The 12,202-nt window shown below is 39.8% G+C and overlaps 1 protein-coding gene across 3 annotated transcripts in view; it reads left to right on the forward strand.

The window, feature by feature from the left end:
• Positions 1–12,202, forward strand: part of ADAMTS16 (ADAM metallopeptidase with thrombospondin type 1 motif 16) — a 228,314-nt gene that overhangs the window by 93,678 nt on the left and 122,434 nt on the right. For all 3 annotated transcript variants that reach the window (XM_075586023.1, XM_075586024.1, XM_075586025.1), the window contains 3 exons: positions 1,343–1,542; positions 3,414–3,497; positions 8,521–8,680. In XM_075586023.1, the coding sequence (XP_075442138.1) occupies positions 1,343–1,542; positions 3,414–3,497; positions 8,521–8,680 (444 nt within the window). The remainder of the gene's footprint in view (positions 1–1,342; positions 1,543–3,413; positions 3,498–8,520; positions 8,681–12,202) is intronic.

The following is a 12,202-nucleotide window of genomic DNA, read 5'->3' on the forward strand; positions in this document are numbered from 1 at the left end:
GTACAAGGATGGAATATGGTCCAGCTGCACATATGATCCCATTTAGGTTTGGGGATGTGGACGCCACATAGCTGGTTACAATACAGTTGGAGGAGGGGGGGAATGTTAGGGGTACAACTATATAAAAATGGGATTTCCTTATATTATTATTATTATTATTATTATTATTATTATTATATATTAGGATTTGTGTGTATGTTTACACATACAGATAATATTATATAAGAAAAAACATCAACTTTGCTGATCAAAAAAAGTAAATAAAAGCTTTAAGCTTCAAATTTAGCTTCATTTATGTTCAAATGTCTTACTTTTTATGTAATTAGAGTCAGAGTTTTCCAGGTCCATGAATTATGTGTAACATTATATTATAATCTGTCATTTGTAATTTGCTCTGTTACTGTGATAAACCAAGGTATGACCTATTCAGTGGCGGATTTCCCATTCGGCCGAGGCCTACTGTGGCAAAATTTGGGGGAAGCAAATATGTCTGCCCCCTATACTTTTGCCGTACTTCCGTGCCTATCGGGGCTGATGGGGTCACTTAGCTGTTGCGGCCACCGCCTCACCTGCCGCCCTCCTTCTCCTTCTGAACCGCAGCGTCAAATGACGCAGTGGACTTCACCATGGTGTCTCGTTGCCATGGCAATGCGACGTTGCAGCGTCAAGTGACATCCTGACTTCGCGTTACCATGACAATGTGACGCAGTGCGACATCATGTTGGTGACGTCTGCGGCGTCATTTGACGCTGCGGTTCAGAAGGAGGAGGGGGGCACATGCAAGGAGCCGGCCGCAATAGCTAAGTGCAAGGGGGCGGTGGAATTTCAAATACATTTGAAAATGTTCATATGAAAATATATGCTGCCTGTATTTACTAATGGGGTTCAAGATGTCTTCTGGAATTGGAAGCTCTCTTATGGAGTGGCATAGCTTAGTAAATATGGGCTCAATGTCGGAGACCAACTGCACCTCCAAATTTTTGACACATTTAATGGAGACTTATCATTTCTCTCAACAGTTTTTCCGAATTAATTTTTATAGTGTTCCAGTAGTGTTAGTCTTAGCTGAATTACTTTTGCCCCCCACATATTTGCTTTCCTTTAGCTTCCCCCATCTATTTCAACTAAATGGGCCTATACTTCATATGTTAGCTTTAATTGTTGATTTTCTTCTTTTCCTATTGATGGGTTGCAAACCCTCCGCCTCCTGCACTGATGGGTGAAGATTGTTAAGCGCAAGAGTTCTAAAATGTTCTGTATTAACTCTACCAATTGCTGTTAAATTGATGGTCTTCAAATGCATTTATGTTTATTATTTTTTTCTTTTAAATACTGTTAACAGACATGCCTAAGCCTCCCAAAGAAGACATTTACATTTTACCGGATGAATACAAATATCATGCACGAAGCAAGCGATCACTCACTAAGCCTTCGAGAAATAAGCCTTTAAATGTGGAGACTCTTGTGGTCATTGACAAGAAGATGATGCAAAATCATGGACATGAAAACATCACGACCTACGTGTTGACAATACTCAATATGGTAGGATAGCATTTCTTGTTGAGTCCTATTGGGTAGATCATTTTTTACACATTGTACTTTACCAGTTGTTGGCGTAACCCAAATCCAATCTGAAATCATTGCTTTAGGAGATAAACTGAAATGTGGGCTCAATGAAACATGACACACTTTTAAGGAGTTGTGAAATGTACACATTTACCAAAAAGTCAAAAATGTCACACTGCTATGAAATCTTATTGTATTCTCATGTTGAATACTATTTATAACACAATCTTATTTTGTCGTTTTTCTGCAAATGATCAGCTTTTGTTTAATATTTTCATTGTGTTAATGAAACCATTTCATAATAAAAAATATTTTTTAAAGGACTGATTTACAATCAGAGCTTCACTAATATTTTAATGACGAATATTATTGTAACACTCCTTGCCAACTCTAAAGAGATTACATTGATTTGGGCATATACATGGCTGTGCTTAGTCTCCAATACCTTTTCAGGCTGTTGGATCTGTGTAGGCTGGGCATGGTTATGCAGATCGAATAATAATGGGAGACAGGAACTTTTTTAGTACAAACAAGCCACTCATAATACTCGCCATACAACAAAACAGACTTCAATTCAGACATTAACTTGTGCCAAATAATATGGTTACTCTGTGTTTATTCCCCTTGTAGCTCTCACTCATATGCTGGGAGGTACTCTTGCTTGTTTACCTTAGTAATACTGGTAGATAGATTGGCAATCTCCTGCACCGCGTCAATAGTGTCTTAGTCCTGCACTTTTACTGCTTTACCATTTCGAAAGTTATTTATCAAGCCAAGAATATAATCTTTCCATGCGTATAAAATGGTGCACCACACTCCCCGTGTATTTGTAACTGTGTTTGTGTTCCAGATTGTACTGCTACTCTTATAAAACATTTAGGAAATAGGCCGGTCATAAAAGGATTTGAAAACAAATTGAATCGGTTTGGAGAAACCTAGAAGGTGTATACACCAGTTACAGCTATTCAAGGGTTAAATAGTTCTGTCTTTATAAACTACCTGCACTAACAGTTTAGCGTAATCCATGCCAGCAGCTCATAGCATTGCCAGGGATGGGCTGAGACCACCGCTAACTTAAATTTACTTCATTCATTTACAAAAGTCCCTCCTCCAAAAACAAAAGAAATGTTTCCAAGCCATACAAAATTTTCACATTGATCTTTAATATACTGAGTAATCTGAGTAATAGAAGTGTTATGATATGGATTCCCACTTCTTTTTTACTGTACTTACAATCTTACAGAAGAAATAAAAACAAATCTGTTTTTTAAATGGTTGGAACCTAAACATTGTATCACACCTTCTAAAATAAATCCCAAAGAGCTTTGCTTTAGTGTTTAGATATGAAACATACAAAAGTGGCCTGATTTCAATACATTGTTAAGACTCTTGAACCACCAGATTTACAATGCAGCTTTGTTAATAAAGATGTTTTAAAGACTATATAAATTGCATGGAAGCAGCACTTTCACCTTATTGCTTTTGTTCTTTTTTTAGCCTAGCTAAAGATATTTGTGGTTTTTGTTAGCCTTGCTAAACCGGGGGAGCTCCTCCATACTCCCCTAACATGTTTGTGTCATAACAGGCATAAAAAACCCACAAATATCTATGAAACCCACGGTCCAGGTAGGATAAAAAACATTGGAGTTGAATTGCTGCTTTAAAATAGTTTTGAAATGAACTTGTATTTTGTACACTTCCTTCGTTTGAAATGAGAGCTTAAAGATCCACATATTATATGACATTTTGGAAGCGTGGCCATGGGCGCTTTTGCAACGGCGTTAAATGTGTTATGTTTAATAGTTAAATAGTGAACACAATGTTGCTCTTTCATTTATACTCTTTAGGTGTCTGCTTTGTTCAAAGATGGAACAATAGGAGGAAACATTAACATTGCCATTGTAGGTCTAATTCTTCTAGAAGACGAACAGGTAAAAACAATTTACTTTTTTTTTTAGATGAAAGAAAAGCACATATTGGGGAGACTTTTAGAATCTTTGCAGATATGTTTATGTATAATTTGGTATTAAATGGAAAGTGTCACAAAGCTACCAGTATCCTTGGTATGCTTAAAGCAAACATAGCTCTGTTTATGGGTTCTTTTTAAAAGATTGGGATATTTTTTTCTTTTTGACAGGGATCATGCAGAGCAGAATTCTTGACCGCCATGTGTTTTCTCCTCGCTGTCACAGGTCAAGGGGAAGATAAGGGAGTGCATATTGCCTGGGCAATGGATAAGGGAAGGGCAGGTCCTGCTTAGAGCACAATAGGCCAGGGGTGGTCAGCCGGACTGGGTTTTGGAGCCAGAATTTACCAGTGTCATTGTCAAAAGGCCACAATAGGAAACAAATCAAATTCAGACCTGTGCTGAGGCGCGCTGACGCTTGTCAGTGAGTCCCTGCAGCCGCAATGAGAGCGGCTTTAGCAGGGGCTCACACACGCGTCCGCAGGCGTGCGGAGGCGTAGCTGTTAAACATTTTTTAGTTTGAGCGCTCACGGGTGCGCAGGGCCGGTCACGTCAGCGGTTCACCCAATGAGGACGAACCAGCTCTGTGACGTCACTGGCCCGCCTCCGACACGCCCCCAGAGGGCGCGGGAACTAAGGCCAGGGAAAGCACCCGCTTTCCCTCAGCCTCAGCGCGCCTCCGCACGGCTAAAGTCACTATGGACTCAGCCTAACATTACTGTGTCAGTGTGTAGTGCCGTCTGGTTATGCTGTGTGTCAGTGTATAGTGCCATCAGGTTATGCTGTGTGTCAGTGTACTTGTATAGTGCCATCAGATTATGCTGTGTGTCAGTGTACTTGTATAGTGCCATCAGGTTATGCTGTGTGTCAGTGTATAGTGCCGTCAGGTTATGCTGTGTGTCAGTGTATAGTGCCGTCAGGTTATGCTGTGTGTCAGTGTACTTGTATAGTGCCGTCAGGTTATGCTCTGTGTCAGTGTATAGTGCCATCAGGTTATGCTCTGTGTCAGTGTATAGTGCCGTCAGGTTATGCTCTGTGTCAGTGCATAGAGCCATCAGGTTATGCTCTGTGTCAGTGTATAGTGCCGTCAGGTTATGCTGTGTGTCAGTGTATAGTGCCATCAGATTATGCTGTGTGTCAGTGTATAGTGCCGTCAGGTTATGCTGTGTGTCAGTGTATAGTGCCATCGGATTATGCTGTGTGTCAGTGTATAGTGCCATCAGGTTATGCTCTGTGTCAGTGTATAGTGCCATCAGGTTATGCTCTGTGTCAGTGTATAGAGCCATCAGGTTATGCTCTGTGTCAGTGTATAGTGCCATCAGGTTATGCTCTGTGTCAGTGTATAGTGCCATCAGGTTATGCTGTGTGTCAGTGTATAGTGCCATCAGATTATGCTGTGTGTCAGTGTATAGTGCCGTCAGGTTATGCTGTGTGTCAGTGTATAGTGCCATCGGATTATGCTGTGTGTCAGTGTATAGTGCCATCAGGTTATGCTCTGTGTCAGTGTATAGTGCCATCAGGTTATGCTCTGTGTCAGTGTATAGAGCCATCAGGTTATGCTCTGTGTCAGTGTATAGTGCCATCAGGTTATGCTCTGTGTCAGTGTATAGTGCCATCAGGTTATGCTCTGTGTCAGTGTATAGTGCCATCAGGTTATGCTCTGTGTCAGTGTATAGTGCCATCAGGTTATGCTGTGTGTCAGTAGAAAAAAGAAGAGATCGAAGCTGCAGCCACTCAAGAGGACAGGGACTCACCAGGATAGTTTAAAAACAGGACATTTTTATTTAAACTACATAAAGGGAACACTCAGGACAAACGAGAATGAGAAACCTCCTCCCACGCGTTTCGGGCATAGACTGCCCTTTCTCAAGGAGGGGTGTGACATGAGGAGAGGGGAAGACGGGGTGACAATCTTTATTTTATTCTCCCCCCCCCCCTCCCTCCACCCACTCTTTGCCCTTTGAATGTGTTTTAATGTATTACACTTCCTTGGGAGGCAGGATCTTTGCTGATCGATCACAGGAGAACGGATCGATCAGCAACATAGAAAATTATATTGCTTTAAAGGCAAGGAACTGCTGCATTTATTAAAACAAAAAAATGGGAAGAGCCAATACCACTTTCATATTTTGATATATTCATTTTAAACTGTAAATAGTGCAGTGTTCCTTTCTTTTTGAGTTAATTAAATCAAATAAATCCAACTTGAATTGACTAAAATAAAAAAAGGTTTGCTCCACATTATGGAGCAAATTGTTACATCTTGAGGTTTCATAAAAACACGTTTCTTCAATTTAGTTTTTTCATGAAAATTTTCAATAACGTTCAGGAATAGAAACTGTTTTGCCAGAATACGTTAACATGTTGCCAATTTCAACAGAATGGCAGTATATGCAATTTATAAATGGCGTTATGATCTTTGTGTCTACGGTATGTGCAAGGTCCCATCTGAAATATTTTACAAATCTTCATAAAATGTGCATAGTACGTACTGTAGGTTATGTCAGCAGTGCGCAAACTGGGGGGCGCGACCCCCAGGGGGGGCGCGAGACTGCTGACGGGGGCGCGGGATTTACAGAGACCCCGCGCGCTTCCCGAAGGCACTTAAATTAAGTGCCGGGGGAGCTGCAGGGCCTCTGTAAACCTAACTCACCGTGGCTTCCGGCGTAAAAATGACGCTGCGAGGTCATGTGACGTCACGTTGCTATGGCAATGTGACGTCACGTTGCTATGGCAATGTGACGTCACGTTGCTATGGCAACGTGACGTCATTACGCCGGAGCGCGGGTAAGTTGGAGTTGGGGGGGGGGGCGCGGGAGTGAGGGGACAGCCGGCAGGGGGGCGCAGGGAAAAAAGTTTGCGTCCCCCTGGGTTATGTGACATTATAATACTTTTTAGTTAACTTGTAGAATTAAACAATTGTGGCTGCGTCAAATAAATGTTTGCTTTATACATAGCAACTTAGTTCTGTGCTAACACTATACACAGATTTATTATGATTTATGCCAGGTTCAAATGTTTTTTAAACAGATATACTAATATACTAATTTTTAGTACCTGCCATTTATACGTGTGCAACATGTGTATCCCATCTGTATGCACCAATATATTTGACTATGAAAATTTTTGATAGTAAAGATACACACTGAGAAAGAAAACGCAATGTAATTTGTGCTATCTGTGCATCAATTTTACTCCACAAATTCCATTAGCACGCAGACCTCTAGGAAGGGCCATATCTTTTATAAGAGAGTATTTGTCTATGGTTGATTATTATTTAAATACTTTTGGGTACAGAACTAGCAGAGCATGACACAAATGTGTCCTTTAGTAAATTGTTAAATAGCTTATTTTGAGAGCATATTTTTCCCCAGCATAACTAAATAGTTCTTGGGGGTTAATCAGATTTGCCAGGAATATGGGGATCAGGAGATATGTTTTTAAGTTTATTTGGGAGGAAACATCTGCAGCTGCTCTTAATGTTTTTAGCTTCTCTTTTGTTGATAGCTGTTGCAATCAACACACCAAAAAAATTGGCATGGACTTAAAAAATTATCAACGTGATGGAAACAATGTAGCACATTTCAAAGATGTTCATTACTAAGACAATAGTGATGATAGTTCTAATTATTTGCTTTCAAATATTTAGAAATATGAAATGCGATGGAATATCATCTTGTTTCCCTATTTTGTTTTTTTAACCCTTTTAACCCTCCTGGTATGCATCAATGACGATATAGTTTTCTGTAATTAGAGTAGTTACTATGTGCAGTGCATATAAGAATATACAAGTACAGTACTGAGAATTGTAGTAAGTTGTTAAGATACATTTGTGTACCACAGTCACAGTAAGATAAAGAAAGTGGCTGCCACAAGGTCATACAAACCCAGCTCGGCAGGTCCATTTGGCACTGAACGAGTAAAGTGCTACAGTACCATAGCATATCTTTATTTTTAATGGGAAATAACTAGAGTGGTCCCTTGCTCAGCAGAGTCAGTGGGGTCAGACAGCTTTATTATTATTTTTACCTTAATGTCTTACTTTATGTGAAGAAACAATCAGTGCTTCTGTGGCGGTTTAATTATTTTCCATTTAAAACCTTCTTTTTTTTTTACCACTTGGACTCTGTCCAGCCAACAAAGAGCAGGAGAGACTATCTTTTGATCAAACACCTGCTTTAACTTTGAGTGATTTCAGAGAAAATTGCATTAATTAGTGAGGAATTCAAGGTATGCTACTCTGCTTGTGAAGGCATAACCCCACCTCCTTGAGTTTAGAATTTCCACAGGACTGGACCATTTAATACTTGTGACTACCATATTCCAGTATGTGGGCTCTGAATAAAGTTGACGTTTTTTAGTGAAATGCAGTGAATGAGTGAAAATCAGTTCTATGCTTCACCATCGGCCTGAAATTTAAGAAATGCATTTGTCAGATTGTTCATGTCCTCGTAAAAGGATCATGTAGGCCGATATTTTACTAAGCAGTGCTATGCCAGAAGACATCTTCTGGGGCTGGAAGATACGTTACATTCTGTTTTTGAATGGTCCATAAGAGGTCCTTCTGTGCTGGATGTTGTCTTATGGCATAGTAGTCCCTAGAAAATACGGCATTATGGTTTATTTCAAGTAACTTCTCTCCAACTTCTCTGCAAAATTGGAGCTAGCTTACTATATTATGGGCTTTGTATTTAGGCCCTGTAAAATGTAATTCGATGCACATTAAGGGGTCTATGTATCAAAGCAATTTTGGTGCAAAGGTGGGACATTTTCATGCTGCAATGTATTAAAGTACTTTACTCCAATTTTCCCTGCCTTCCCCAGCTTGCACCTTTGGGAGTGTGAGTAGAAGTTTGGGGAATAGACATGGAGAATACACCTTCTAAGCATAATAAATAAGGAATTATAACTTTTTCATGCAGTGTTTGGAAACACTGGTAACTCTCATTCTTCTGGCATTTCTAACTTCTCTCTTTTCTTTGGAGCAGGCTGGGCTTGTTATCAATCACCATGCTGACCATACGCTGAGCAGTTTCTGCCAGTGGCAGTCCGGACTGATGGGTAAAGATGGCAGCCGACATGATCACGCTATCCTGCTCACTGGTTTGGATATATGTTCCTGGAAGAATGAACCCTGTGACACTTTAGGTGGGATTTCATGGCACAATTGTTAAATCAACTCTTTCCTCCATTTGCATCACTCCTACCATCACATAAATTAACCATTTTCTTCATTTGCACCACCACAATAATAGCTACCAATCAAGTAAGTATAATACTACCAATCATGTAAGAGCAAGATTATTATTGTTTATAGCCGGAGTGTGCAAACAGATGGGGGCGCAAGGTTTTTCAGGGGGGAGCGAGGCGGTTACAGAGGCCCCGCACTCTTCCCCCAAGGCATTTAAATGAAATGCCGGGGGATTGCGTGAGGCCTCTGCAATGTCCCTTACCTTGTCTTCGGTGACGCGTCGCCATGGCAACACGGCGCCACATATCACGTTGCCATGGTAACGAGATGTCACGTGACCAGCGGCGTCATTTGATGCTGAAGACAAGTAAGGAGGGGGTGCAAGCAGGGATGGAGAGCAGCTAGGGGGCGCATCAGGAAATGGCTGCACACCCCTGGTTTATAGCAGGATCGTTAAATATTCAACTTATAAACGCGTAAAATACATAAAAGTCAACAAAATCTGCCTTAAATCATAGACCTACTACTTCAATATGGAACTTGTTCTGCAATACAATATCTGGACACCCTTGGCCGGCTGCAAGTATGTCGGGGCTCGGTGGAAGAAAAGTTATTTTCTCTGGCATCCTCTTCTGCTCCTCATCTCCAGCATCTCTTCCAGCTATGTCACCTTGTCATCGCAACATCACTTTGTCATGACGAAGGGTCGTCATGTGATGTCACATTATCATGGGGACACGTCGTCAAATAGCCTAAAAAATAACACACCACATATCAAAAATGAGAGAGAGATTTCTAATTGTATTAGTAGTCGCCAATTGTGTGTATATATGTATATATGGGGGATGGGACTCATTTAAAATAAACTTTCAATAGCCATTACCATATCTCTCAGGTGTGCTTCCTTTTCAGCACAGGCATCTCTCCCTAATTTGTTTGAGGGTATGTATATATATATATATATACGTACCCTAAAACAAATTAGGGAGAGATGCCTGTGCTGAAAAGGAAGCACACCTGAGAGATATGGTAATGGCTATTGAAAGTTTATTTTAAATGAGTCCCATCCCACACTTTCTAATAGAATTTCCAAATACAACTAATGACTGTAATGGTTTCATACCCAACAGGACTAGAATCCACAACCACTGCTTTTCTAGGCTACAGCTCTAGCAGTGTGAGCTAAACCAGCTGTTGGCTAGCAGTACTGTCACAGCTTTGCTTCACCTTGTTTTTAACTGTGTTTGTCAGAAAACGTGTTTTATTTAATCTCTATTACAATATGAAGAGAGAGAAAAGGCCATCCTGTAGATGAGGTGCACTCCTATATAGTCCAAGTGGGTTAAATACCCTTTAGAGATGTATAATGACCCAGACAAAGTAACTTTTAATATGTATACAATGAAAAACAATGGGAAAGGACTTCCAAAGAGCTGCAAAATAGATATATTAACGTAATACAATGTATCTGTGATGTATTAACCTAAGTGAGTTAAAAAGTTATACATTTATTAAGAGACAGAATGAGGTGAATAATAAAAGAAAATGTAATTATAAAAAGCACAAGATCTGAGGGAGATCAAACCACAATATGTACTGGTCCTAGTAGTGAGACATACTACTTAGTGGTAATTAAAGCAAAATGATAAGCAACGAATTTGCAGAACAAAAAACTCCTGATTTAGAGCTTGTTTTATAATGCAGATTGAAAAAGCAAAATGCATTAAATCACACAGGGTCTCTTTCAGGGTGACTGGACTCTGAAGAAGCCATCATCTGCTTAAATAGATAGGTACATACAGTAGAAGATATTTACTGCCTCCTGTACAATCTATATAAATGAGATTACACAGATCAAGTCTAATAAGATGAATATGTATAACATCCAGATAGTACCAAGAATATTTGTCTAAAAATAATAATAGTGCTTCCGTGTCAATCCGCAGTTATAACTGTGTAATTCATAGAGCAGCAGAGGTGGCACCCATTTTCTTCTAACCTAGAGTAGTAGAGTGAGGTTGCCCATGTTCTGTTCATCTTTTATTTAATGTCACCTGGCCTCAGTAATTCAACGCCCTCAGTAAATATTATTACTTTGTTCTTGAAGTGCTTTCAAAGTTACAAATACAATCAGCAAAATAGATATCCCTTGGAGGTACGCTGTTAGTATACATTGTGCACTGCAACCCATCAGCTGCTTTAGCTCACACTGCTAGAGCTGTTGTTCTGAATAACATAGATTGTTCAACTTCTGATCCTGTAGGGTCTGCCACCATACCCCATTCCTAAGGTGATTCAGGAAGTTTGAGCACAAACCCAAATCAAATACTCAAATAGTGAATAAATGTGATAAAAATACAAATAAATATCACCAAGAGGAGATGCAGCTGGCGTGAGGAGATTCTCAACCCCTCAAAAGGACATCACAGAAAACACACCACATCTGAGAGGAGTTCTTGAGTGTTGTGTGGTATTGATCAGGCAAGGAATCTGGTAAGATGCAGCTGGTACACTCAGTATGGTATGCAGGAAAGAAAAGAAAAATATAGTGCAACACAATTTATCACAATAAAAGTTCTAGAGCAAAGAGCTCATTAAACTCATATGCTCATGGAATAAAACAGGTGGTTTGACTACTCTGGGTCCTGTAGTCCTGTGTATAGTTGTGCTGTGTAGTGGACAAAGCAGCGTTTCCTCCATAGCGCTCACTTCCGGGTTCGAGTGGCAGGTGACTTCGCAGGCCCTCTCCACCAATCAGAATCTTGAGCTGGATCTCCTTAGACTCACAGTAGTGGCGAAGGAATGGGCAGGTAAACAACGGCACTCTAGTCACACAGATGATCCACAACAACAACTCAGCAGGGCAGAACAAGCAACCCTACGCGTTTCATCCGGGTACAACCGGACTTCAGAGGTGAATGGATATGTAATCTGCCAGTCCCAATTAAATAGTCCCTCAAAGCGTCCACGTCACGGATCAAAAGGGGTGGCACATAAAGTAATTGGCTAATACATATCAATACATTACAAAACAGCCATAGTAATATACGGATTATATGGAGAGACAAACTATCAGCTAATGGAAATACTAAAGTAAAAACAATAAAGACAATGAAATACAAAGATAAAAACATAAATAAAAGACAGAGCAAATAAAGGGTGGATGATCTAAATGGAAATAGATAACCATTAGTCAACAGATATATAAAATAAAAAACCTGTACCATGTATACACATTAGGATAAATAAAGAATAAAAATACCAATAAATATCCCAGAAAAAAAATAAAATAAAAAGCATTAAAAGGCACAATAATAGAACTAACTAGAATAATTTAATAAAATAGTTAAAATTAGTTCAAAAAGGAAACCAGATCAATATCTATATTTAAGCTCAAAGGTCTAAGAGTGCTAAATGTATGTACCGAGAAAGTCTCTTTTTGGGAGACCTCCTGTATACGATTGCCACCTCTTCAATGC

The sequence above is a fragment of the Ascaphus truei genome, chromosome 2 (assembly GCF_040206685.1).
Source record: "Ascaphus truei isolate aAscTru1 chromosome 2, aAscTru1.hap1, whole genome shotgun sequence".
NCBI classification, from domain to species: domain Eukaryota; kingdom Metazoa; phylum Chordata; class Amphibia; order Anura; family Ascaphidae; genus Ascaphus; species Ascaphus truei.